The sequence below is a fragment of the Amblyomma mixtum genome, chromosome 2 (assembly GCF_055824585.1).
Source record: "Amblyomma mixtum isolate Tamu chromosome 2, ASM5582458v1, whole genome shotgun sequence".
Lineage (NCBI taxonomy): Eukaryota > Metazoa > Arthropoda > Arachnida > Ixodida > Ixodidae > Amblyomma > Amblyomma mixtum.
In genome coordinates, this window is record NC_143013.1 from 44,771,211 (window position 1) to 44,798,846 (window position 27,636).

At 51.3% G+C, this 27,636-nt stretch overlaps 1 protein-coding gene across 3 annotated transcripts; it reads right to left on the reverse strand.

Annotated features, from left to right (window-relative positions):
* LOC149359177 (uncharacterized) lies at positions 1-27,400 on the reverse strand. 3 transcript variants are annotated; one of them, XM_089571423.1, is made up of 5 exons: positions 27,287-27,400; positions 9,120-9,232; positions 4,568-4,620; positions 1,487-4,219; positions 1-938 (listed from the first exon to the last, which is right to left on the reverse strand). In XM_089571423.1, the coding sequence occupies exons 2-5, from the start codon at positions 9,142-9,144 to the stop codon at positions 684-686; spliced, it is 3,066 nt and encodes a 1,021-aa protein (XP_089427549.1). In that variant the 5' UTR covers positions 9,145-9,232; positions 27,287-27,400; the 3' UTR covers positions 1-683. The 3 variants fall into 3 exon arrangements, with proteins under 3 accessions (XP_089427549.1, XP_089427550.1, XP_089427551.1); XM_089571424.1 differs by lacking the exon at positions 27,287-27,400 and adding an exon at positions 10,396-10,580; XM_089571425.1 differs by lacking the exon at positions 27,287-27,400 and adding an exon at positions 9,309-9,373.
* Positions 27,401-27,636: the final 236 nt, after the last annotated feature.

The window sequence follows — 27,636 nt, forward strand, 5'->3', positions numbered from 1 at the left end:
TTTTCTTTCACACGTATATCTGCTTTCAAGGTGCATGCCGCGTGCACAGTTTTCTTCCTTTATATATACCTTAACGGGTGGGGTGCCTACACGTGTTCTATCCTTCTTCGGGCGTTTCGCACCGGCTTGAACAGTCACAGAGCCCTTGGAATGACGTTGAAGTGAGATAAATGAAATGTTCATGAATTATCTAAATAATGCAATGCAGCACGTTAGAACACACCCTGAATGCGCCCAGCTATAGACAGTGACCTTCAGGTAAAAATGATGGAAAGTGGTTTCCTTGCATTGTCTTCAAGCACAGCGCGCATTCTTATCCTCGCGCATAATTGACAGATAATCTGGAGTAGTCTCGCTCGAATAAACTCTTGTGCGTCCATAGGTAGGCCATGCTTCTACGAAACCGAGTTGTCCGGAGAGCAGCCTTGTACGCATGGAGGGAAGATCTTGTATGCATGAAATCTGTTCTGTTTCTTCTTTTTGTTTCTTTTTTTTCACGGGTGACGTATTTTCTACTCAACTTTACTAGTGCTCGGTCGTCCTGCGCGCCTTTCATCCGTTTCATAGCCTGGTAAAGTCACCTGCCTCTTCAACATGCAGTCCCGACCTATATGTTTCCTTTTTCTCTGCTTTCTTTTCCGGGAATGTAAGTGATTATATAATGGCAATGACAAGAGCTAAAGCTAGAAAGACCGGGGCCGGCCAGAATCTGATCGGCTGTCGACGTCACGGCGGTCTGCGTCTAGCTGGCTGTCCCGCGTTTTGGGCCTCGGTGTGGTGGTGGTGTACATCTCCGCGTTGAGGTGGAAGTACTTGGATGACGAGTCGCAGTCCACGTTGTACCACCAGTCACACGTGAACAGCTCTTGCTTGAATATGGTTCCGTTGGGGCAGAGGAAGCTCTTCTGTCGGTTGCTGTTGTCACATGAGTGGAACACCTGGGAGTTTTAAGGACAAGGACAAAAACGGTCAGCTGGATAATGGAGGGACACATGTGAAGATGTGGCAGAATTCGGCGTGTAATAGTTTTCGCTGACATCTCGCCCGTACAAGCGCATCATTTGAAACTGTGCCACGCAAAACGTGCAAAGATAGAAAAGAACAGAAGTTCATGGCAGAGCAACGTTTTTAATAACCTGCACCGATGCGACTTCAACCAGAGCACTCGGCACGTTTTCCTTTGCGCCCTCACACTGAGTTAGGCAAGTGCTCGCGACATGTGAGTTTCTCTCTCTCTCGCTCTTTTTGTGCAGAGAAAGCTAAAGACTCCGCACTTGGGAACCACAAGCTAAGTGCTCATATAAGAGACAGACAGAAAAAACGCAATGTGCGGAACTCTTTCCGCAGGAGGTTTCCTATCCTGCATGCTGTTGAGTGCAGTGGACAAAACATTCCGGGCAAAAGTTATTACTTACATCGTTTTTCGAGCGTGCCGGCTAAACATGCTGTGTAGAAAGCTATATGAGAAAGTTCTGGCCTCACCCACCTGACAACCAGCTTCGACGTCGGCGAACATCCCGGAGGTGCTTTGCTCCGAGCACTTGAAGTTGGTGAAAGGGACCTCACTGTAGGTCGGATAGTCGGAGCCCGCTAATCCCGGGAGCTTAGACCGGTACGGGTCCGGCCGCCTTGTGGGTGTCACGCCGAAATTTCCTGGAATGAATACGACCCGGTTTGTCTTCCTCCTGGTCGCTGCGTTGGCGGACTGCGAAGACGACCGGAAGCTCTGGCTGGTTGTTGTCCTTCCACCGCTGTCATTACCATCCACGGGCGAAGCCGTCGTTGCTGAAAACGCTCTCTGTCGAAGCGCGATCTGGAAGTCGTTGCGGAATGGCTCGAGAGTATCTTGCGGGTTCGAGTTGTCGTTGCTCTGTGGGGGGGTCCTCACTGCCGGTGGAGAGGGCACCGGCGACTGCAGACGAGGCGGCGACTGCGGACGCGGCAGAGGAACGTTCTGGAAGCTGTTCTGTGGTCTTCCACGCGGAGGGTCCTGGAGGCGCTGGCTCACCTGACTCCTATCACGCGAAGACTGGTCCGCCCCCGAGAAGCTGTCCTGGGGCCTCGGCTGATTTGTGGAAAATGTGTTCTGATTGCCTTGGAAGAAGCCTGACGGCCTCTGGTTCACCGCAAACCCGTTTTGGGAGCGAGGTGCGGACTGTGTGTTAGGCTGGTTGCCAGGAAAAGGTGATGGTGGCCTTTCGTTTGACTGGAAGTTGTTCTGGCTCCTCCCGAAGCTTTGGAACCTGTTATCCTGAACCCTCGAATTGCCCTGGTCATTGTTCTGCCCTCTGGAATTGCTGTCTTGCTGTCTCGTGTTGGATGAGAGATCACTATTAGGCCTCTGGTTCGACTGGAAGCTGTTCAATGGTCTAGACGTTTGGAAATTGTTTCTCGGTGGCTGGCTAGTTTGGAAGTTTCCTCTCGGCAGGTTGTTCGCTGGCGGGAACGTACTCTGGCTTCTCGGGCTTGGCGAAAAGTTTTCCTGCGACCTTGGACTGGAAGTGAACCCGCTCTGAGGCCTCTGGTTCGAAGCAAAAGAGTTTACCGGCGGGTCGACCGGAAATACATTCTGGCGGAACGGCTGAGTAGTTCTAGGATTTGATGCAGGGAAATCGCGCGACCTGCTGTTATTATCATCCAGATTGTTTCTCAAACTCGATCGCTGTGCTTGAGGTGCCTGCGATCCTTGGAAAAACGATGTCGAGGTGGGCCGCTGGGGTGGAGGCCGCGGTGGTCTGGTCTGGAAGTTGTTGCGAAAGCTCAGCCTGGGCTCTTCTTGCTGCCTGTTTGTCCCATCTGTCAACGGCGCTGACTTCTGAGCCTGCTTTGTATCCTGATTGGTGAAGTAAGTGACGAAAGAGTTCGTCACGGGAGTCTGAACAGGTCTCGGCGGTGGGTTCGTCCTTGCTTGACTGGAATCCCTGAAGTTGAAGCGCAGTGTTTGACCAGCTGAGGAAGGTGCGTTTGTGGAATCTGTGTCAACTGCTGCAGGCGCTTGCCTCTGGTTGGAAAATGTCTGGAACGGCCTCTCGGCCCCAACGGGTTGTCGTGGCACGGGCGGAGTTGCCGGAACAGGTGGGCGTGAGGCTGGTGGAAACTGACGCAGCGCCTGGCTTGTTACCGGAGGTGTTGTCCTCTGCTCAGCGCTGTTGAAGCCAGACCTGCCGTCACTGTCTCGCTGAGCGGACGAGTCTTGGTCATGCGACGTTTCGAACTGGAAATCACCCTTGTTGAAGCTGTTGTTGCCGAAAATTGCGGGCACTGGTTGGAAGTTGAAATTGAAGCGCGTGGTTCCGAAAGTTGAGGCAGTTGGCGGAGAAGCGGTGGGTGTCGGTGGCGGCGGGGGTGGTGGCGGAGGCGGCAGTGCTGGCAGAGGAGGCCTCCTGTTGTCCTGACCTCCATTGAACGTCGGGCGTTGCTGGCTGAAGCGGTCGCCGCCACCAAACGGCACGGGATCGTCGTCGCGCGACGTCTCCCCGCCGTCGCTCTCTGTCGTCGCGAACAAGTTGCTGCTTCTGGTGCCTCCGTTGGCTGTAGAGGTGCCCGGTCCAAAAGTGAAGTACCGCGAGTTCTGGTTGCGATCCGCGAGTTCCTGCTGCCTGGCCGCGCTCAGCTCCGCAGAGCGGCCGCCAGGAGACTCCTGCAAGGCGGCTCTTCGGTTGGCGCCCACGACCGCTGCGCTGTCACCGGTTCTGCTCTGGTCGTGCTGCGAGCTGCCGCTGTCCCCGTTGCTCGGCTGCGTCGGGTCGTGGACGGTCCTTGAGCGGAACTCGATCTTCGGACCACTGAACGGCGGTAGAGGCGGCGGCGGGTGCTTGTTGACATCCAGCTCGCCGATAAGGTCTGACCTGTCGTTCTCGGCGTCGGCGCTTGCCTCGTTACTAGTGGTCTCCGAAGCCAGGAGGGAAGCGCTGCTCAGCTTGTTTGCCTTGTCGCTGAGACCGGTCGCGACGCCAGCCTGGCCACTTTCCTTGGACGAAAGTGACGGAGGGTCGCTCCTTCTGGCTATCGCCTTCGTTGGCTTGGCCGCGGCAGGCACGTAGTATTCGGTCCTGCTGGCATCCGCCGTGCCGTACATGCTCGAGAACCATGGCCGGTTTCCCATGTACACAATGACGCGCCTGCCCGGCCGTGGAGTCACCAGAGGAGATTGCGTCCCTTCTTCCGTGGCATCTTGACTAGTTGTGGAGCGATCTTCGACAAGCGCACCTGTCTTCGGCTGGGAGGCAGAAATTTTCCACAATATTAACAAGGCATCTGTTTGCAGAGAAGCCAGAAATTGATGGTAGCGATAATTTTACTTTAAATTACAACATAATTTTATTTTCAGTTCATACAGGCTGTCTGGAATGAAAGTGAAATCATGTTACTGGTAAGGACATGCATTTTTATTTGTCTTTGTCGTCTTATGTTTAAATCAGTGACATTAAGCTCAAGTTTCGAAGAAATTACCGCGAAATGAATGATGGCCATAGTCTTCTGCTGCGCTCAGTATGTTCTGTAAACATTGCACACGAAGTCACTCGCCAAAGACAACTTCGTTGGAAAAGAAAATAGCGTTACGTACTTCTCCTTGTGTGCCGGAACACTTGGTTAGCACCCACAACAGGAGCACGAGCCCTGCGCAAAGAACAACAAATGAGCTGTTCAGCAGCCTTCGGCACAGCGTGAATGATGGCATCATTACGAGTCAGTTCACATCAGTGCGTAGTGATTTGAAAAAAGTTGCTGCCGCCACGAGCCCGGTTTTTGAGAGGTGAAGGTCTTTGTATTTTTTCTCACGTGTCTTCGAAACAACTTGGCCATATCGCAATGTCACCAACAGGATTTATTTTCAGGAGACAAGTTCACTCAGTCAAATTGATCAATGTACTGATTCGCGACACCCCGAAGGAAGTATATCCTGACCTTTAAATTGTAAATGTGAGCGCATGGTTTTCTTGTTTCATATATTTGCACGCTCTCATTTAATTCACCGCTCTAATCGTCTATCAGTAGTAAGGCATTTTTTTTAATACAGTCGGCGCAGTCTACCTTCCACTGTACCGCATCTCTCGTGTAACCGTTCATTCATCGCAAATAGCTCTTGCTCATCCTGTAATGTCGGCAGTTATTCTCAAAATGAGCTTACCGATGCCAACGTTCCCTAATCTCACTCTTCAATGGACAGTCACTGTGGCATACTTCCATGGGGCCGAATATAGACTAGAAACGCTACTAATGTTCGTGTAGAGAGCACAGCGCAATAGATGCCAGTGCAGCTTTCTCGGAGCCTTCAAAGAGCGTAACAATACGTATTAGGCCCTGGAGCGATGACCGCCACACTTCGCTGTGCACTAGTGCTGAATGACGACAGCAGGCTGTCACGATGGATTGCACACGCGGGACCTGTTCGGTCGTTCCTGTCCCGATTCGCCCCGGCGCCGCTCTGCCATCAAAGGCTTCATCATTGCAGCCGGTCTCGCGTGCCATGCTGAGTCGGCCTACTGTGCCTGCCTTCGCCCGCACACCGCAACAGGAATCTATTTATGTACACGCGCTGGGAGAGGTCACGCAATATCAGACCCGGTGGGTGTCTCGGCAGTCGATCGAACTTTGTTTTCATGCGCCATCAGTGGCATCGGCTGACTGTGCACCCGACGACCTGTAATGCACGACTTCATGGCCATCACCTCTCCTCGCAATGCACGGCGACCCATTTTCCTTCTCACTTTCTCTTGTTTCTTCCTTCGCTCATATGCGTTGAAGATGCAACACTGTCGGCTAGAATTTATCTGCTGTTTCTCTTTTTTTTTGTTTCGTTTTGCATCGCCCCCTCAAAAACTTCCAGATGAAATTCACAACAACAGCGGTTTGGACAAGGTGATGAAACATAATGAGGGGTATACACAGCGCGGGTAAAGCAAAAGGCTGGGCACCCCTCATTACCCACTGATGGGCATTACTTGAAGGATGGCTCATAAGGCGGAGTGTCAGCTAAAATGGCGCATTTCACTGGAAATTTATTTTGCTAGGCAATGAGCCTATCAACTGAAAAAAATTTTAGAAAGTGAACGCAGAACTTTCCAGTATAGTACTATACGAAACTTCTCCATCCGAGGACTCGTTGAGAAATCTTCGAATGTAGCCTTCGAACAGGTACAATGGCTCTGACGTGGATGAAGTTGTTCTTCCGAGAAAATGAAATAAAAAGAATACGGCGTTCTTCTGCCGACATGGGGCTGAGTTCGACAGAAATTAAAGTCAAAATTGACGGACGATCGTACGAAGTGATCCGATGAAGTTGTAACGGCAGAGAGCTTTTGCCTTTCCCTTAACATTGGTCGCCCTCCCATTCCATGTTTGAGATTGATTTAGCTGTCACTTTTTCATTCCGCTACGTGATCTTGAGGATGAAGGCTCCTGGAGGGTGGGTGGTGGGCTCCTCTTATTGGTTTCTGGTCAGGGCGGATTTATCTATCACTCTTGTAGGGGGAGGGGCATGTGAACAAGCATTGCTTTCCTGTGTAAAAACTCTCACTCTGGGGAGGGAGGGAGGGCTCTGCTCCTGGTGATCGGTGGCATCTGGAGGGTGGAGATCGGTGGAGGCCTTCTGAAGAATGTAGGGTAGTGGGGAGCGGAGTTGGGTGGATGGGTGCATCCGTGTATGGGCCTATGGTGGGCACCTCCCATAGACTTCTGGTAGGTCTCACTCCTTTGCTCTCACGCGCCAACGGAGGTTTGACTCCAGTGCTGTCAACACCGACGCCGACATTTCGCAGAATGGCCCCACTGCTGCTGTCGCAGCAGAAACAAACATACGCTCTTACAGACCACTTCTCTGCCGTTTCTAGTAAAGCCTTAAAGGCGCGCTTAAAGGAGGATGGTGCACACGCAGGCAATATTTTCACGTGAGTCGGGGTCTAGATTTAGAGCGTGCCCTCACCCAATAATGGAACCCACGTCTTCTTGCCCCGTTTCCTTCTTCTGGCTTGCATCTGTGTTTGTCTAGCTTTAACAATCGTATTGATCTGTTTATGCTGACAGCTTTTATGCGCCTGTTTGGCGATTAACCCACGGCATGGTGACGTTCAGTGCAAGCAGAAAACTCTACTTTCCTTCATTCAGTCCCTCTTTTCGTTGACTCCCTTTATCCCCCTCTCTATGGGCTTGTCCCCTTGCATTTGTTTCCTCTCACTCACTGCGTCTGCATTTCTCTTTATGCTGCTTGGCGCCGCATTTTCATGCGTTGCGTGCTTGTCATATTTTCCAATTTCCTCTCTTTGCCTTTCCTTCTGTAATGATATATGGCCTCAGCACGGAACAAATAATTAAATAGACATGCTACGTGCCAACAATAGTATACTGCCACTGCGCGTTGATTGTTTGTACATTCGACCCGCGAACACCGAAATGATTCGGCTTTCGAAACCCGTCTCGGCATCCTTGCCGCTGACCTTAATTAGCGGCAGCTCCTCCGTTGCAACCAAGTTACGAGATAGGAGACCCGCAGCGCGCCTTGGATGAGCGCTCCGCAGATTCGTCAACTGCGGAGCAGAGCCGGAATGACAAACGAGGCGGCAGAACAGCCCCAAAACAGAAGCGCTGCTTTCGGCGTCGGCGGCAGACGAGTCTGGTGAGCTGGTCGGGCTCGTTATAGGCACCCGAAGGCGTGCCATTGTTCTGCATTTTTCTCTCCCTATCCCCGTCTAGGCGCGAGGCTCGCATTGTCCCGAGCCGCGCGGCACCGCTGCCTCGATGCGGCACCGGTGGGCTCGCTGGCGGGCTTCTTCCCTCGGAGCAGACCTGCTCGTAACGGGGCCGCCGCTTCTGTTCTGCTTTCGGCGGCTGACAACCTGTCATCGTTGCGGAGGCGGCCGACGACGTTTCGCGGTATTCGCGCGGAGCCCCGTGGTTTCGCGGACGCGAGGCGTGCCTTCCTGGTTGTTTCCCCCGCCGAGCACACAACGCGCGTGGCGCAGCGGCAGAAAGCTGCCAGGCTGGCCAGCGCGGGCGCAGCCTCTCTCGAAGCGCCTCTCAAGATGGGTCACGAAAGTGTAGCATACGCCGAAAGCTTTCAGGAGCGTTCTTGCTGCTAGAGTTTGCGCGGTGCCAATTTCGCGTTCGTGCACCGCGTAGAAGGGTGAGCTGAATCGCTGCCATTATCATCATCAGCAGCAGCCCGACTGCGCCCTCTGCAGGACGAAGGCCTCACCCACATCGTCTTAACTCTGTCCAGTGCCAGCTGCGACCAGCTCTTCTCGCCGATATCTTTTACAAGCTCATCGGCCGATGAAACGCCCATTCGCTTTACTGTACGATAAAACGCAAGCATCAGAGCCCTTCCTCACACGCGACTGCCTTGATGACCTCACACTGTGAAGGACCTGTACAATAGCGAAGAGTACATCCTGTGGTTTTCCTGTTTTTTTTTTTCTTTTGGCAAACACTGCTTAGCCAGCAGACCACAACCCTTGTACGTCGCCTGCGGAATACATGTTCTTTAGATTTCCTCGTAGTAATTCAAAATGGTGCTGAAAGTGCGCCCACGCACATCTGTTATATATACGCTTAAACCTTCATTTCATAGTCTATTTATGAAGAATTCGTTTAATGCACGTTATCACCCCAAAGAATTGTTGATTTCTAAAGATGGTTTCAATTAAACACCGTTATGATAGACGTATTCCGCAAGAAAAAACTGCCGCCAAAACACCAAGGCAACTGTGTGGCAGCTTCACCGTCACAATGGTCAGCAGCCGCCTTGCTGCGGTCTCCCTCGTGGAGCGGACAAAAGGGCTCCGCCTTTATATAAACACTCGGAAGAGGCGTCCTTTCAACCGCATCAGCGCACGGATGCGCGCGCCTCATTCTCACTTCCCCGCACGGTGGCCGCCTTTGCCCTTCCTCCGCAGACGGGCCTTTCACAGCCGGCCCTGCTCTGGAGATCGTGCGAAAGCGTCTCGCCGCGGGCGGTTTCTCTTTGTTCCCGCCACCGAAAGAAGCGCACGCGAGCTAAGTGGAACGGAGCCACTTCCTCTGTTTGGCGGGCGATCCAGGAAGCGGCCACTTCCTTCCTGCACAAGGTCGGCACCTGCCTCCGGGAGAGGGCCCGTTCGAGGACCAAGCGATCTGCTCACCTGCGACCCCCGTGGCATGGCCCATGGCGCGTGCCTGGACCGACGACGACCGCTCCTTGCTCCCGGCGATGTCCAAAGGAGGAGGCTGGCTCCCGCTGGCCCGATTGCAGCACCTGCGTGACGAGGCCAGTGGCGTTGTGTCATCAGGAGAGTGGGGGGGGGAGACGACATGTAACGACCTCCCCTGACCTTTTGGTCTCGCTTCGACCGCGGACCTACCGCACGCGTCGTCGCAATAGCGCGCAGCATGCCGCGTCGTGCCGGCATGCGGACCATGATGCGGACTGCGCGTTCCCGCTGCGCTCTCTCGCCGGTTGGGCAACGTCTTGCCTTTGCGACGCGCATTCGGTCCAGAGGGATGACAGAATGCGACAGTGCCTTAGCAGCGGTGTGGACAGGAGCATAGTGAGGTTAATTATGCGCAGATTTATAAAGTGACGCATAGGATGTAAGGAGAACTGGCCGCGCGATCCTCGTACCCTGCCTCGCTTTCTCCGCGATGGCAGCTGTATCATGTTCATGTGCTGAGAACAGCGGCTGTGCATCGTAGGAAAAACTAAAGCGTTAAGAAGAAGACAGAAATGGACAGGTCTCGCGCAGTCTTGTTTTTCGCGTCTGTTAGAGTGCAGTACAGTTTTTGTGATAATGCATCTGCACCAACTAGCCCAGCTTGCCGCTCTGCTACAGCTACTGTGCATTATTCGAAAATTCTTCAGTGCTGAAAACGAGGGGACCGTCGTAACTTCACAGCAAATAAATTGTACGTTAAGAACAGTTTCGCATAAAAACCTTTTTACTGCGACGCCTCCCCGCGAACACGGAAACGTGAAGGGCACTAATGGCAAATGTGTGTATTCACACCCATCTTACGCGCTTCATGCAAACGATGGCGTGTGTTTGATTTCCTTCAGTATAAACGTGACACGAGATTGGATACGCTTTGTTCACCTGCCGCCATGTTTGCAGCTATTCGCACGTGGGACTGAACATAAATCACTCCTATGCAGGATAACACACTCCTTCGATGCCGCACCCGCATCGTCGACGTTCAAGGGGGCGGGCCGTGTCCGTCCGGTATGTGATGAGCGCTAGAAGCCGTGGGAAAATTAATCTCGAAGCACGGACCGCGGCCCCTCGCCGACACAGAAACCCGGAAACGTCCGCTCTTTCGGGACGGAATACACTTGGCGGACAACTGGAGCGACAAGGCCCGCTGGGAAAGCTCATCCCAAGCGGCCAAGCTAGCACGTCCCGCCAGCCTCCACAACACTCCCACCTGCACACGCTCCGAAACCATCACGACGAGAACGACGTGCTGTCGCGTGTCACGGCTGATCTGCTTTCACTCAGTTCTTCTTTCTTGCAACAACAACAACAACGGAAAACAAAAAAAAAGAAGGCGAGTCTCTGGAGCCTCGGCGGCACCGTCGCTCGACGGCGAAGAGGCGGTGCCACGGACGCGATGAGCGCGTGTGTTACTACAGCGTTGAGTTACCGAGCGCTGTTGCGCGACGTCTTGATGGGGTCGCGGCATAGGCGTCGCAGCGCGCGGCGGTACTAGCGAGCCGTGCGTGCGTACCACGTGGGCGTCTGGCGCGCGCTCCGATCCATGGGTCAAACGAGGACGGAACCGGCGAGGACGAGTCGTCTGCCTCGCTCCGTCCTTCTACCGGCGGCCACTCCTCACAGTGCGGGACGCACTGCAGTCAGGAGACTCTCTCTTTTCTGTCTTCTCGGCATTCTTTGAACTGTTTCAGTCTTCCTTCTTTCGTGAATTTTGCTCTTCCTTTTCTCTCCGCTTGTCTCTCACTGCCACGGTGGGCGCGAGCAAGCGCTATTGCTTCCCAGGCGCGGATGATGCGCTCCGTTTTTTCCACAAAGCGAGGTCCAAGCGGAGGAATTCGCCGCAGAGATTTCGAAACGCCCCAGTGATGTCTCTATTCGCGCATTCCTTTTGAGTGAAACGCTGCAGCGCCGGGCTTCCACTCGGCTGTCGTCCTTCCTTTCTTTCCTTCCGCGTCGTCTTCGCCACGCGCCCACAGGCTTAGTTATTTCTCCGAGTTATTTTTGGTCTAGAAATAAGAATAAAAACGATCGGTTTTATGCATCTTCGTATGCGTTGCATTCAGGGCGCAGTACTACAGGATCTACAGCGTGAAACGTTTTTCTTACGGTCCCTCCTCTTTCAGTTTCCCCCATGCAGTTTGTCACTGGGGCTATATTTCGCTACGCTTACACAGATCGCGTTTTCGGCCTCAGCGCAGTGAGACGGGCGTTGCAGCAAAGCGTGCGAGCGGTTCTTACACACCACAGCCTTTCTTTTTTTCTTTTATGTCCCTCGCTTGCATGCAGGACTAAAAGTGGTGAAGCTAGCTTCCTCCGGAGGTGTCACGCGCCACTCATCCTCTCTTCACACGAACCTTGAGTAGGTTCAGGTGGCGATAATTTGTTGGGGTTCATGACGGGTGCGGCGGCGTGTTAACGCACTGTCTTCGGAGGTCGCGCTTGGAATGGGTGAGCGACGGGTTATGTATCCATCTGGAATGGTAAGTCAAATATGGATCGATGCCATCTGTGCTGCCCTTGTTATTTCAAGTCGCGTGATCCATGCTACCACATAGACCTCACGTAAAACATTAAGTTGATTCCTACGCAGAGTAGGCCGCGCATAGCGCTCAAGAGTGGCATGTAAACCCTTTCGTATTACAGGTACGATCCAGGCATCTGCAGTAATGTACTGAGCACCTCTGTCGCACTTCAACACGATTATGCTCTTCACCGAAGCTCGTTTCGAGGTCTCGGATCGTCCGCAAAGAAGTTCTCGCTCTCGTGAAGCATGGCATGTCTTATCTGCCGTTGCGTACTCTGCCGTTGCGTACGCTCGTCTGTCGCCACAGCCGTTACGGCATACTCCTTCATTCCTCTGTGGCGCAAATGCCACGCCCACGATGTTCACAGACAAGACGTTTCGGGCAACCCGAAGTGTTCTCCGCCTGGCTCCTCTCCGGCGGCAGCGCCTCGGGAGGTGCACATAAAGGTCGCGCACAGAGGGCTGCCTCCGGCGCACGTCCTTGTTGCATATGGATGCGCGGCCGCGTGTGGGCACGCCAGCGCGCGCGTGCTGCCTCCTCGCGGTTTTGTTTTTGCCGAGTCCAGGGAAACGCGTAGGACGCGTGGCGCGACATTTCTTCGCCATCTTGGAGCGATGTGCCGTAAGGTCAGAAGGAAACGCAAATACGGCTGCTGTGTTTTTCATCTTACTATTATTTTTTGTTGTTGTTTTGCCTGCTACTAGTAGCTACGCGACAGCGACGCTGTGCTGTCTCTGCTGCAACTTGGCTGGCCGCGATGTTTAATGCGGCGCGAAAGACAGGGATACTCGCGCAACGAGATCTTCCAGTTCGCAAGCGCTCCTTTCCGGGAAAAAAGAAAAAGAAAACCTCAAGAACGGAGCGCCGCAAAACGTTTGTGGAACATTTTGAGGTTTAACTTAACCACGACAAACTGGAACAGACTGCCGGAATATAAAGGACCTTTTAGCGCACTAATGATTGTTAAAAGTTTCCGCAGACAAAGAAGCTTGCTGCTTTATCTCTGACTAACACCCCGAAAATATACTGCATCAGAAACTTCTTTCTTCTCTCATGTTAGGACTTCACTTAAACCAGATCAGACCTATTATAGCTAGAATTCAGTTGTATGCCGTCCCATTGCGAACATGTAGCAGTTGGGGTCTTCAACCAAACGAACCTCGACTGCAATAATGTTGGACAACAATGGCAAGCCATTATTGCGCTACCACTCGTATAAACATTGCAAAAAAAACTGTTTAGTAGTACGCTTTTTGTGAACAACTATTTCGTTTTAGGGGAAAACCCAATTCTCTTCGAAAGTGAGCCTTCTGTACTGTGTTCGTTTTCCAGTTCACAAAACTGAAGACAGCGCAAGAAAAACTGCGGATATCTCGTGCTTATTCCAGAGGGGTGTCTTCGGTCGTTTATTTATTGATTTATTACAGACATCTCAAGGGCCCTCGGGTGAGGGCTTTACATGAAGGGTAACCGTAAACCTCTTTAACGCTCGTTTTCATAAGGCGGACGAAATTGAGGATAAATTCGAAAATTGCACTTTAGAAGCGAGAGGTCGAAACTTGTCTACCGTCAAGACGTCTTATCAGAGCCACTGCAGAAGCGCGACCGGCGCTGAGGACACCCTCATCCAAGGACCTTCCGTGTTTAAATCGTCGCTATGATGTGGAATGTTTTCGCAGTGTACGAATAAAGGCAGCTCGTGGTACTGCTTAACCGTGGTAATGCTTCATAAGACTCGTAAGATACGCGATGAAATATTTTTGGTTTGGTTTATGGGGTTTAACGTCCCAAAGCGACTCAGGCTATGAGAGAAGCCGTAGTGAAGGGCTCCGGAAATTTCGAACACACGGGGTTCTTTAACGCGCACTGACATCGCACAGCACACGGGCCTCTAGAATTTCTCCTCCAAAGAAAATCAACCGCCGCGGCCGGGATCGAACCCGCGTCTTTCGGGTCAGCAGCCGAGCACCATAACCACTGAGTCACCGCGGCGGCGATTAAATATTTTTAACAGATTGGAAAAAAATCTTAATTGCTAAACCATTTTTGATTGAATCCGCGATTCCCGTGCTGTTTATTAAAGAATAATTAGCCAAAAAATGTGGCATTTGATTCCTAGCAGAAAAACGACCTGTTATAGTAAACTGCCTTGTGCTGCAAAAAATGACCCGAAAAAAACCCGAACTACAGAAATTTTTCCTGAATAACCCGACTTTTACCCGAATTTGATCTTCAAAAATATCGCCCGAGTTTTATCTCCCGAATTCTGAAAAAAAAAAGAAGAAAACCCGAAACGAAGGGCCCTAACTATTCCGTGGTGCGAAGCCGTCGTTCGAGTCCTTCACCGCAGCGTTCGTAGACGCAACCAAGTGAATTAAATGTGTTTGCAAGCAGTCAGTGGGGAAAGACATCGATCATGTGTTGGTGGACTCACGATCGATGTCGTACCCGATAACGTTGACATGCCAAATGAAACAGACTGAGTCATGTACGTAAACAGTAGTGATGGGCTACAAGTTGGAAAGTTGACGATTTGATGTCAGTGGCGAAAGGACAGCCTGGGGGGGGGGGGGGGGGGGGGGGGGCCTGCACCCACTGAAAAATCGGACAGTGTGGCGGCAGTGGGGATCAAACCTCCGGCAGCATATGCGAGCGGGCGCTCAACCCGTTACGCCATCACTGCGGTTGATGGGCTACAAGTCATAAGCCAATATACTGCGTGGTGTCGTTGGCTTGGAAAATTTCTAAGGTACAAAGCGTGGGCAGCAATGGCAGTGGTAAACGGCACATGTCACCGCAGCCACCGCGCCTGGCAGGGTCCTCGTCTGTCTAAACAGCAGCCATGAATATGCAAATGGCCGCAGTTTTTAGAGACGCGTTCGAACGTCGTCGAAAGCCAATGTGTGCGTCAGGGACCATCCTCGGCACCAGACAGGCGATTTTGAGGTCGCCGCGGCGCGGTTATAAATGGAATCCTTTGTCTACGAGCGAACTCTGGGTTTGCCGCGGAAAGTGCGACGGGCGGGCGTATATATAGCGGGGCAGCTTTTGTTGTCTCTATAGACGGGACTGTCTTTGTGAGGAGGGCTCCTGTCGAGAAACGCGCGTGCGCTGCTAGTGCCCGTTCTTCACATGCAAAACCCGGCGCGCATCATTGCAGGGCACAGCAAAGCGTGGTCGCCGTCGTAATACAGTTGGGCGAGTGACGAGGCAGTGAGGAAAAAAGACTGTCAGGCGGGATCTCTTTGTGCCGACGACGAATCTGGACTAATAGCAGGCTAATTAATTACTGTCGAACATTTAGGCGCAGACATGTTATTGCCTGATAGGTGTAACGATTATTGAAAATGATATGTGTAACGTTAAGAGATCGGATGAGGGCAGAGTGGGTGAGGGAACAAATGCGGGTTAATGATATCCTAGTTGAAATCAAGAGGAAGAAATGGGCTTGGGCAGGGCATGTAATGCGAAGGCAAGATAACCGCTGGTCCTTGAGGGTAACGCAGTGGATTCCAAGAGAAGGCAAACGTAGCAGGGGACGGCAGAAAGTTAGGTGGGCGGATGAGATTAAGAAGTTTGCGGGGATACAGTGGCGGCAACTGACAAAGGACAGGGTTAATTGGAGAGACATGGGAGAGGCCTTTGCCCTGCAGTGGGTGTAGCCAGGATGATGATGATGATGATGATGATGATGTTATTGCCTAGTTGGAATCGACGTTCGCCTTTTGGAGGTTGATCCTGCTCTGCTCGTTTTGAGAGAGAGAAAACATTCTGAAACCACCGCGCCTGCTGTAGCGAGCTGGACGAGGGGTGGCTGGTTTAACTACGGTATGCTGTGCATTGGGCTCTGCAAAAGTGGTGACTACAAACTCGAGGACTGTTTTCATGTCCATGCAGTTTAATGTTTACGCTTAGGTCGCGTCGACTAATGCCATGACACTATTTTTCAGTCTCCTGATTTCCACGATATGTAATACAGGAAGCTGATGAGAAGCTTGTAAAATGAGTAAGTTCTGGGCTCATATGTGTCCTGTTTTTTTGTTGTGCTGTGTTAGATGCGCCGCCATTTCTCTAGCATCTGTCCGTTATTCAGAACTAGATCGAGTCGTGCAGTATAAGAGAGCCAATGAGTAATTACTCTCTTATTACAAATTTACTCCACCTTGGGGGATTCCCCTAAACATTTGACCAACACTGTTCCCACTTCGAGTTATTGATCAATTCGCTCTCGCCCTACCATAAGCTTGCCGTCCCGGTTAGCTCAGTTGGTAGAGCGACTGCTCCGGTGTAGCGGTGGTCCCGGGTTCGAGCCCCGGACCAGGACGAATTTTTCTTTAACTACGAAGTTTCTGAGAAAGCTGCATAGCTTTCCTTTGTAGCCGTATGGCTGCGCTTGGGTGGATGCCAATGAGTAATTACTCTCTTATTACAAATTTACTCCACCTTGGGGGATTCCCCTAAACATTTGACCAACACTGTTCCCACTTCGAGTTATTGATCAATTCGCTCTCGCCCTACCATAAGCTTGCCGTCCCGGTTAGCTCAGTTGGTAGAGCGACTGCTCCGGTGTAGCGGTGGTCCCGGGTTCGAACCCCGGACCAGGACGAATTTTTCTTTAACTACGAAGTTTCTGAGAAAGCTGTATAGCTTTCCTTTGTAGCCGTATGGCTGCGCTTGGGTGGATGCCAATGAGTAATTACTCTCTTATTATTCTTAAAACGTCACCTACGGGAAGCCCCACAACACGTGAGACTACAAGCGTACATCTCATTCGTTAGAACTAAACTTGAATACGCATCACCCATCTGGAGCCCTCATCAAGAATATTTAACACACGCTATCGAAGCTGTTCAAAACAGGGCTATCAGATTCATTCACTCCTCATACTCGTACGACGTGAGCATATCATCCCTCAAATCTCAGTCAGGTCTAGCTAATCTTTCTAGTCGCCGTCGCATAGCCAGTCTTGTCCTGTTTCACAAGTTCTTTTATTCACCACTAAAACAAGAACCATACATTTGCGCACTTCCACAACGCAGGTCCCATCGCATCGGTCATTCTCTTCAAGTTTTGCGTCCACGTGGCCGTACCACTGTTTTTGCCAACTCATTTTTTTCTCGTGCAGCAGCTGACTGGAACGGCCTTCCCCATAATATTGCTGCCATAACATGTTCATCATCATTTTCAAGCACTGTTGATACCTGCATTTTGTAAACCCCACCCCTTATGTAACACCCTGGAAAAGGGTCTTTAAGGAAAATAAAGTGAAGTGAAGTGAAGTGAAGAGAGCAAAAGCACAGTCATACCTACGCTCATCGATTATCACGTAATTTGAAGAATGTGACAAGACTGTGTTGTGTGAACGTTGCTTTTTTCGTCTCCCGCTTTTTAGTTGATTATATGCTAGGATAAGGAATTAGGTTGAGACTATAAAACGTGTTCCTTCTATAGTGCGTGACTAAACACAGGAATTGCTTTGTAGCCTGTGCCTGGGCCATGATTTATTAGGTAACTTTTTTCCTGCAAGAAAATGCATTCTGCCAAACCACTGCTGTGTAGCCAAGTCACATGGTGTGTGCTTCCCATACAGTCATCCGTCTTTATTCGACTGCTTCCTCCGTCAAACATGCGCTAACTAGCTCAGCTAGTGCATATATATATAGTTTACTTGACTGCTTAAAGGAGTATATAGCGAAGTATACGCTTCGTTAAAGGAAACATATTTATTTGACTCGACGTTTCGATCGGCAGACCGCTCTTTTTCAAGAGTGAAAAAGATCGGTCTTCCGATCAAACCGTCGAGTCAAATAAATGTTTCCTTTAACGAAGCGTATACTTCGCTATATATATATATATGACCAGAAACAGAACTACACGGGACAAGCGCTGACTCGGAACGTAGTACTTCATGCTACGACATTAAACAGGCGAGCACACACAGAATTATATGTGGATACACTGTGAAAAAACAAAGAAGTACGTATTAAGGCCGTTTTCATGGTTCCCATGTTTTAGTGTGTATCCATTTTACCTTAACGCGTAACATCTTATCGTCAGTTCCATCGATCGCAGATTTCATTAAAGAGAGTGTAATTAGCAACGCTCCTCATGAGAAAGAAATGCATGCACTCTTTCTTTTTAGTGTAAGTACTGTGGCGCACAACTGCAGCTCCTGCGAAGACAGCGTACGATAATTCGGCGGATGTTTGGCGTTTGGCTAATGAGAGCGAGAACCGTAGAGCCGAATACATGGGATACAAAACGAGAGAGAGAGAGAGAGAGAGAGAGAGCTCTTGTCACTGCGGCCGCCGATGTCCTCTGTATCTGGAGGCGTCTCGCAGGAATTTTTCAGGCGCTATTTAAGACGTGTTTCGTAACGTCTGAAACGAGGCTTGCGATTCTCTGTGAACGTTTCATCAAAAGAGCTTCGGCATCCAGACTAAATAGGCTGACATTACCCCATGCCCCTGCCCCCTTCGGGTGTCTTTCTCCGGGCGAAAATTGATTGCACGCCCCCGCCCCGGTGGCTCAGTGGTTACGGCGCTCGGCTGCTGACCCGAAAGACGCGGATTCGATCCCGGCCTTGGCGGCCGAATTTTGATGAAGGCGAGATTCTAGAGGCCCGTGTACTGTGCGATGTCAGTGCACGTTAAAGAACCCCAGGTGGTCGAAATTTCCGGAGCCCTCCACTACGGCGTCCCTCATGTAGCGTGAGTTGCTTCGGGACGTTAAACCCCAACAAACCAATAAACCAATTGATTACATGCAGGGTGTTGTCCAGCTCCGTAAGCAGTGCGGACAGCAGCATCAGAACGCGACACCCGGATGCAACTGAAGGCACCATCGTTACCGCGCACTCCCACTACAAAGGCTGCTCATTAGTCAGAGCAGGGAAAGGTGCAATATAGCCCCGCATTCCCATACACGCGATGCCTGTCCGACAGCATGACGTCCTTCGAGTCCGGCCGACTGATCGCCCGTCTGGGCTGGTACGCGTGCCTCCTGGCAGAGCAGGGGCTATCCGGTCGACCCTCGAGGCGTCAAGGATGCGCTCCTGCGGCGGCAGCTGAGGTCGCGTCGCCGCTCGTGACGCGAGATGCGCGAGAGGACTCCGGCCCCCCGACGGCGTGCCCTCCCGGCGTCTCGTGTCGGGACCGGGCACGCGTGGCTCGCTCTCGTTCGATGTGGGACAAGGTCTGGCCCGCCTCTGGCTCTAATGGAGGTCGCCATTGTCCAGTCATTTGTTAACTAGCTGCCTACCCCGCGAGCTTGCAGAACTCGTGCCTCGTTAAGCATATATATAACGACTACGTCGCGTTCCCCTCCGGCGCCTAATTTCGCGCTAAGGGCCTTCTGTGCACAACTTGAATAAAGATGCGTGGGATGCGAGAGTCGGCAGCAGAGTTGAACTTCTTCCTCCTAGGGCGCGACGTGGACAGCCTGTCTGACAGGGAGACGCGACGAAGATGCGGGGCACCGAGCGAGGGCTTTCGCGTCGTCTCGAAGCCCTCACAACCAGACGCACGCGTCAAGCAGCTTTGCGTCTCGGTGAGAGATAGCTCTTAGAGAGGCCACGTATACCGCCTGTATATATACCGGGTGTTTCAAATTATTCTGTACAGATTTTTAATTAAAAACCGGAAAAGATACTTCATTGCAGTCTCAGCAGGTTGATTCTGCGGCAGGGCGGACATTATTTACTTGGTAGAGTGCAACGAAAAGTAGATATAATTAACTAGAATAAGCTGAACAACTTTCTTACTTTTGGTTTTAGGGTACAGCTTTAAATTGGGAAACAGAAGGCAGTCAAAATCGAAGTCGAGCCCAGTTTTTAATATCTAGGAATGGGCATCGTGGCTCCCGATACCGAACGCGAAATAAGCGCGTTTGAAAACTCTTCAGGTTGGCTTTTCCACATTGCAAATTGATAAAATGGCGTCGCTTGAATCCAATACACACTCAGTTTACGCCTTCTATGACGTGGATGACGATGACGTGATTCCTGTGACGATACCAAGCCCAGGAACGCCATTTCAGCGATCTGCAATTCGGCAAAGCCAGCCTGCGTGCTATCAAAAGCGAATTTTTTCGTTTACTATTTCGAACCACGATGCCGATTAAGAAATTTTATAAACTGTGCTCGCCTTCGATGTCGGAGGCCTTGAATTCCGCAATACAATTTAAGCAGCACCCTACAACAAATTAAAAATTTGGTTCTTAATTATTCGCCTTTTGATATTACTTCATCGCGCAAAAAAATGTCTGCCTTGCCGTACAATCAACCTGCACAGACAGCACCGACGTATCTTTCATAGTTTTTTTTAAGGAAAAATTTGTATTGAATAATTTGTAACACACAGTATAGTATAACTATGGGATCCCCGCGTGCCCTCTATGCAAAGCGTTCGTCTCTCAGACGCGAGCGCGTACGGGCTGCTACATTACGAAGCAACACACGTATGCATTAGCGTTTCTGCGTTCGTTAAATGAACTACACTTCTGCAACTGTCATGATGAATAGACTGTAGTTACGTCCCAATAAACTTATAATCATGTGTCTGTATCTATTAGGTAACTGGTCCCGAACATGAAACTAGAGCCCGTGACAGGAAAATCGGGCGATTCTATTAAATTGTGTGCATACGTCACCGCGTTTGCACGCCCTCGGCGAACAGGACCTGTGAGCCTGTACTGCGAGGTAAAATACTATTAAAATGCGAACAGCGCAACACGCACCCCGCTCGAGACTCGTCTGCCTCCGGGGAATTCGAAGCTGGGCATTGCACAACACTAACGGCACGCCTCGTGGCATGGACGAAGACAGAAAGTGTGATAAAGCCCGCGTAATTCCCCCAGGCCGGTGCTTTCAAGTCGTGCGCGTCGGCGCAAAGACGGCCCAGCTTCCCCCTAGCTCCTTAGCAAACACGTCCGAAGCACGTAAATCGTCTCGACGGAGGACAAACAAGCCGCTTTCGCTTTTCCCGAAGCGTTAACCCCGCGACACGAGTAGGGTGCCTCGATGCCAGCGCTGCTAGACACGAGTGTTTCGGCGCGACCGCACGGAGGCCAGTCGAACGAGCGCGTGCGGCAGTTGCCATAAATTCCTGCGCGCACGCGTCCCTACGTGAAGCCACGGGAATAAATTATGCGCCACGCACCGTCTTCGCGGTGAGCAAGCCTCGTGCCTTGCCGGCTGGGAAGCCTGGGAGGAGAGCAAAATGGATGGACGCATACAGGGAAAGGGCTAAACGATCACCGTGTTACTACGATACTGCTCGTCTGACCCACTTGTGTCGGTGCGAGTGCTTCTCCCGTTCAAAGCCCCGTGTTCCGGTTCTGCACCATCCGTCTCTCCTCGCCACTCAGCGGGCTGTCGCATTACCTTGTAGGCCTGCTTGGAGCTGAACTGGTGGCGCTGGCGTTTGTTGTACAATTTCATTGCCCATCTTTCATGCTCTTAAGGCGTTATCCGAAAATACGCAATGATTTGACAAGGAAGCTGAATGTTCTTGAGATCTGTCTTCCCCGCTCGTAGGCGTTTTGTAGAGCTGCACGGTGGACGGGAAAAGCCCCGTGAATACTAGAAGAGGCTCCCAAAGAAAGTAGCGTTGCACAGCGTTCGCCATTTTTATCCTCACAACGGACTTAAATTTTTTTTTCTTTGCGAGAACCTATCAACAGGGAAGTAGAATTATACGCTACCTCTGAGGACCGTGAGTTCATAGATTAACGCCTGTACACGATTTCCCGTGACTATATCGAGACTACCTCGCACCCAGGTTTGGAGCTTCTAAGGGGAGTAACTCGATATGCAGAGCACGTTGGTTGATTAGTGCGCCGGACTGCGTGTAAGCTGAATTCTCGTTCCAAAACACCACCAGACTTCAGGCAATACTTGCAGCTGTACCGTTAGCGACAGAGCGGCAATTCTGCAGCAGTTCCCGAGTTTAAGAGTTCCAAGCCAGTAGATTGTGATGCGGGGCGCAAACATGGCACAAAGAGCTAGTGCTCTCAGCGAAAAAATTGTTTGCTGCTGTTCACACCGTGCTTTCAACCCCGTCGCAGAGTGAGTCGGAGAGGATACTTCAGCCCATTCTATCCGGTTGCATTACCCGTCTCACAAGAAGCGCAAGCCACAGGGAAAGCCTCTGCACTGCTTGGCTTTCATCCAGCATTGTTCTAACGTGGCCCTCTATGCGTTCAAGTCTCAAGATAGGAGCCACTGTTAAGCTTTGTTTCCGACGACCTCAGGTGACCCCTGCTTGAGATATGGTCGCGTGCCTGATGTGATCTTACGCGGGTTGCGTTCAACAGGTTAGACCCGAAAGTCCTGTGCGCTACGCAATGCATGCGTACGCGCTGTGTCGCAAGCGATGTGTGCGGCGGGCAGAAACTACAAGCAACACGTGACTTCGAGCGAAGCGTATACTTCAAGCAACGATGCACAAAAACCGACCAAATGCCTTTAACCATGCGGCAGAATACACCGAAGAAATAAGGAAAACCATGTGGAACCTGAGGAGACAAAATCTAAAGACATCCGGACAGACGCCTAAGTCGGAGATAAATTACGTCCGAGGCTGAAGGTTACAGCAAAGGAGCTCAGTATGCCGATGTCCCATAAAGGCTTACAGAACGTGCAGTCTCTTGTGGCGCTCACTTTAACCCTTTAAAGCACATGGCGCACAATGCGAAACAATGCGAGCTGCTCCCTTACTCCCTAGAAGCTGTGCTTGGTTAGCGCGGCAAATTATTGCGGTTATTTCTGTCAGTTTGATGTAGTCCCAAACCCGATCGTCCATAACGGCCCACCTAAACTTTGCTTCTCGAGAAAGAGATTCAGAGAAAATCAACTATCGCGAAGCCCACTGAGCCCAAAGTAATGCGCAAATTTCTTTTTTTTTTTTCATTATTCCCACCATTATATATTGTGTATCGTTTCCCTCGAGTATACGACTACTGAAGGCAAGTATTTGCCTTAACGGCAACAACTTGGCAACAAGACCGCCATGAAATAAAAGGCGAGAAATTTTGACACCCGGCTGTTAACTAATACGGCCGAGCTTGCATGCTGCCAGTATTAGTGCTTTCCTCGCTTGAGCGGTAACAAAAGCGTCCTGGCATGTGCTTGCAGAAAAGCGCAAGTGAAGAAAATACGTATTCGTCTGCTTCCTCTCTGGTGTGGCACCATAACAGGCGAAGAGTTCGAACCGCGCCACAGAGTCCACTGTTCCAATTTGGCCAAGCGAGTCTGCGTTTGGGAAAACTTCATTTCAGTCGCCACGGTACATCGCCACAGAACTGCACCCGGACGGCGCCATAGGCGACACCTCTGTTGTAAAGGAATACTGAGGGCAGTTCCATTTAATTATTGTTATCAATAAAAATCGATGCTCTAGCTGGCTCTTTCTGGTTGCTTTGACGTCTGTCCGGCAACAAAATACGCGTTTATGGCCGAGAAAATTAATTTAAAAAGCATCCCACCAGTCAATTCAGACTCTTGACGTTACGGTTCGGCTGCTGGCCTGAAGGACGCGGGTTCGATCCCTGTCACGACGGTCGCATTTCGATGGAGAGGCTCATGTAATGTGTGATGTCGGTGCACGTTAAAGGACCCAAGGTGGTTGAAATTTCAGGAGGCCTTCACTACAGCGTCCCACATACCCATGGTGGTTGAAATTTCCGGAGCCCTCCACTACGGCGTCCCACATAGCCTGAGTCGCTTTGGGACGTTAAACCCTGTAAGCCTAAACCTAAATCTGATGCCCGTAAGCGAGAAAGATGGGTTTCCACAGTCTTGAAGTGAATGGCGGTGAAGCGTAGCCTCTGAGATCAGCGACAAAGCAGTGCCGACGCTCGCCTTTTAATGTCGATATCGGCCGGCGATGATGGATCGCGTATTTTGTTTTCTTTTTCGTTTTTTTCCGCCAAATTAAAGCTCCGTTTTCGATGAGAGTGGTCTCACTGGGATTCGAACACGGTCGGACACTTCTGTTTCGGACTACACTTCTGTTTCGGTCGGACTACTTCTGTTTGTCCCCCGCGACCCTTTAAAGAACGACCGCAGGAGTAATCTTTCCCATGTAGCGTAGTTCAGAGATGTCTCCAGGTTGTCCTTACTCATTCATCTGTGCTACTGTCCACCAGTGTACGCCGTCACAGTTACTCGTGCCTGTTCTGGCAGCCATGGTAAATGACTCTTACAGACATTTATAGGCTAACTACAGCAGGAGAGACGAAGACTTCGTTAAGTAAACATAATTAAGAAGTATACATTCCTTGAAACCAAATGAAAACATAAGAAAATGGCGAAATCATTGTAATCTCTCTCTCGCGCGCGCTTTCTTTTTATCCCAGTGCACTTGACAAATGTGTAACCTAGATTACAGATGAATGGGCTGAAGCCATAGAACAATACAACACGATATCGGTCCATCAGCGGGGAACGAACCACAACGTCTGCACGTTTGACGCGGTGCTTGACCAATTAATCCAGCCACGAGGATTGCTCCTCCAACTTCCGAATGCGCCTGTGTTGGTGAATGCCTACACCAAAGTTGCATGCCACACGTACCCTAAGGGCCCGGACGTAGAGCGTCTAATCAGACCGCAAGGTTCACGAGGAATAAATTCCTTATCAAGTACTCTTAAATGAATAATGAAGTAAATAAACAAATAAAAATGCCTGGTGAGAAGTCCTCACCAAAGCTCGTGACTCTGTTAGAGATAAGAAAAAGCCAGCCCTAGCATAAATAGACTCCGTAGCCACATTTCGTAGTTATACAAGCCGTACTGTCACGTGCGCGTTAAGTGCGGCAAGAAGCCGGGAAAGAAGGAAGGAAATTCGTCATGGTCCACGTTTCACGACGCGAGAGAAGCTCAGAAACAATAGGAACTGGGACAACAGAGAGCGATCAACGCGATGCTGTACAAAGCCCTTCTCCTCGCGGCGCCCAAGTTCCGGAAACCGCGGAAATGTCTCCGAGCAGCGCAACGCGTTTAATTTTACCGAGGGCCCCGATCTGTCGCGCGCGTAATCGCGCACGAGGAAGTCTAACGAGCCTGCCGTATGCGCCCGTGGCGGAAGTCATTCGGAAATCCGATACGAGATAAAAAAAATATAGAATACAATTTTGACATGAACTTAAATACCACTATGTTTCGAAATCGCACTCCCTAGATAGGTTGGAGGGTACGGGAAGCGCTGACTGCTCACTTTCGGGACATTTTTGTCTTTTTCAGCAGTGGTTATAAAATGAGGATGCCGAGGCCGAGATCTCTTTGAGTTGCGAGGTGGTCAGGTTCCAGGCAGTTTGCGGTAAATGACGGGAACGTGGCGACGGCGGCACGACGGTCGGTTTTCCACCATCGCTGCTGGTGTTGCACCACCCTCGGGTGTATGCGTTCGCATATCCTGAAAAAATGAACCTACCGATATGGCGCCAGCAAGCAGTCGTGATCCCATTAAGTTGCGCGGAAGGTTCAGTAATTGGCAGTGAGAACGGACGGTTTGACTGAAGAGTTCCTTCGATAAAAAGTGACGTCACGAAGATGAGAATTTCCTTTCTGTTATTTTTAACCTTTCCCGTGACTGGAAGATTGCATCCGGAATATCCAATTCGTTGTTCCTCTTTTTTTCGTCCTCAGCTCAAACGTGCCGCTTACAAGGTTAACACCAGACTCTTCGAGGAAGCCTTCGTCTCCTCAATGTACTCGTTTCTTAGACAAATTTCTAGAGACGGAGGCAAGTCGAGAACGAAGCACTGACGAATTCCCCTCAAAGAAGGCCCTCCAGCCAATGGCGTCGACCGATTTTCGTGACGTCGCGGCTAATTACCTATCAGGCTAGGGTAATCCGGAGTTAATCCACATCCACGCTAGCATGACCGGGGATTAAACACGGATTGACCAGGGCGTGATGACAATTGGCAGACGCCATTGGCCGCAGGGCCTTCGTTGAAAGCAATCTGCAGGTTCGTTCTAGAGCACTAATAGAATGGTTATATCCGGCATTTCGAACTCCTCTGGCGATTTTCTGTGAAAGAAAGTCAGCGAGCTCATATATTTTTCGTCAGCACACGGGTTAAGCCAGCCGTATTTCGGTTTGCTGTGGAATTCTGCTTCCCTATAGCGTGTCATCGAGTAGGAAGGGCATGGCTGAAGTGAGTGACGGAGCTTACACGAGGGTCTGCAGCGACCATCAGCCAGTTATACTTTCTCACGCTTTTTCTGAAAACTACAATCTGTTCTTTCCTCTTGTGCACATCTAACTTGTTTTTCTTTTTTTCATGGAAGTCTCAAGCAGATTGCTTTCGTTCACTCTACGTAAGGTTACGTTCGGTAGCTCGCCAAGCGCCGAGATAAATGCAAACTACATAGTCTGGCGACTTCTTGGCTTATCTCGTTTCTGTTGGCACCGGACACAAAATGGCGACAGTGTGTATGTTAATGATGCAGTGTTACAAGTGCGTCATAAGCCGTTCAGGAATGTGGATCTTTCTCCTTTTACTCCAGCTGTATTGGAAACAAGGCTTAAGGAAGAAAACAAAGGGAAAACCAGCGTGTATCGCCGGCCAACCACCACCTTGGCACCGCGAGTACTTCCAGCGCGACTTAGTTCCGCATTCAGCGGCTTCCAAACGCACCTTCGGTTGCCTTGCGTAACGCTGACCCCGAGGTTATCGCGTGCTCCGTGCACGGAGCGATTAATCGGTTCCCGCTACGCATTCTGCGCGTGGGAAACCAGATCGCTCGCGCCGCCTCGTCCCGCCGCGCGCGTATCGGAGGATGACCGTCGTAGCGCGCGCACAGCGATGCAAGGACGCCCGGGCGCTTAGCCGAGTCCAGCGAGGGTGTCCGGAGGGCCCGTTGCAACCGGTAGCCGCGGCTGCCTGCTGCACGCCCGCGCGTTCTCTGCCGACAGTTAGAAAACCTTCCATAGTGCGGGGAACGTCGTTTTCACTGGGGCTGGAGCTGGGGCCGAGGCGCATCTAGAACTGCCTCTCAGAGAGGGAGCCGAGAGAGCATCCCCAGTGCTCTTCGAAGGTGGCCAGCGTGCCAATAGCAACGTTCAGGGAAACTCCAGTGTACTAGAGACACAAACGTCACCTCGCTGATTGCTTAGAGGGCAAACGCTTCGCAATAACAACGTCTTCCATCACCTGCACGCTTGCATTCGGAGCTGAGTATGGGCTTTGTCAAAAGTAAAGAGGCCAAGGGGGTTTGCTTCTGGGCCATAATGTGTGGGCCTCGTTAAGCATCGGCACTGTTGTAAATCCCCTAAAGGTGAGTTTCGCGCAACTACCATGTCTGAAGTATTGTACCAACTAGCCCGACAGCACGTGCTACTTAGTGAAAGCGTTGTGCTCACCGGACCGAAAGCAGACACTTCCACGGATGCTACTCATTACACTGTTTGGAAGCAAAGCCCTTGGGTTTTGATGAAGGCCCTACGGCCCACGTCATCCTCGGTTGGCACGATTCAGACCTCCCGGTGCTCTAACACCGGCCCGGTCCGCTAGGGAAGGCGCAGTATCCATCGCTTCGGGGCCGTCGTTGCTGGAAGCGAGCGCTCACCTGTGTGTCTCGGCTGCCGCAGCGCCTCCTCCGCAAGCAGGAGCAGGAAGAGATGATGAGCGAAGAGAGCACAGTCACCGCTCCGCCGAAAGCTGGCTCGAGTCCGCCGACGCAACCGTCAGACTGGTTTCTTATAACGAGCAGGCCGGCGAAAGACGCGCTATGTAGGTCGGTGGGCTGGCCGCCGGGGGAGCCTTCTTCCCGCACTTTTCTCGCCGGGCGAGGAGCACCCTTCTCTTCTTCGCACGCGCGTCCACTTTCCCTTGCGTTGCTGCTGCCCCCGCCACCGACGGTCATCCCGAGCCTCAACCTTCCCACGAGACGCGCCTGCGCTAAACCCGCCGCGGTCA

Coding starts and splice junctions, on each gene's coding strand:
- LOC149359177 (XM_089571423.1), bottom strand. CDS start 9,144: ATGGGCCATGCCACGGGGGTCGCAG. Junction 4,220..4,567: donor GTTCCGGCACACAAGGAGAA/GTACGTAACGCT, acceptor TCTGCCTCCCAG/CCGAAGACAGGTGCGCTTGT. Junction 939..1,486: donor ACGTCGAAGCTGGTTGTCAG/GTGGGTGAGGCC, acceptor TAAAACTCCCAG/GTGTTCCACTCATGTGACAA.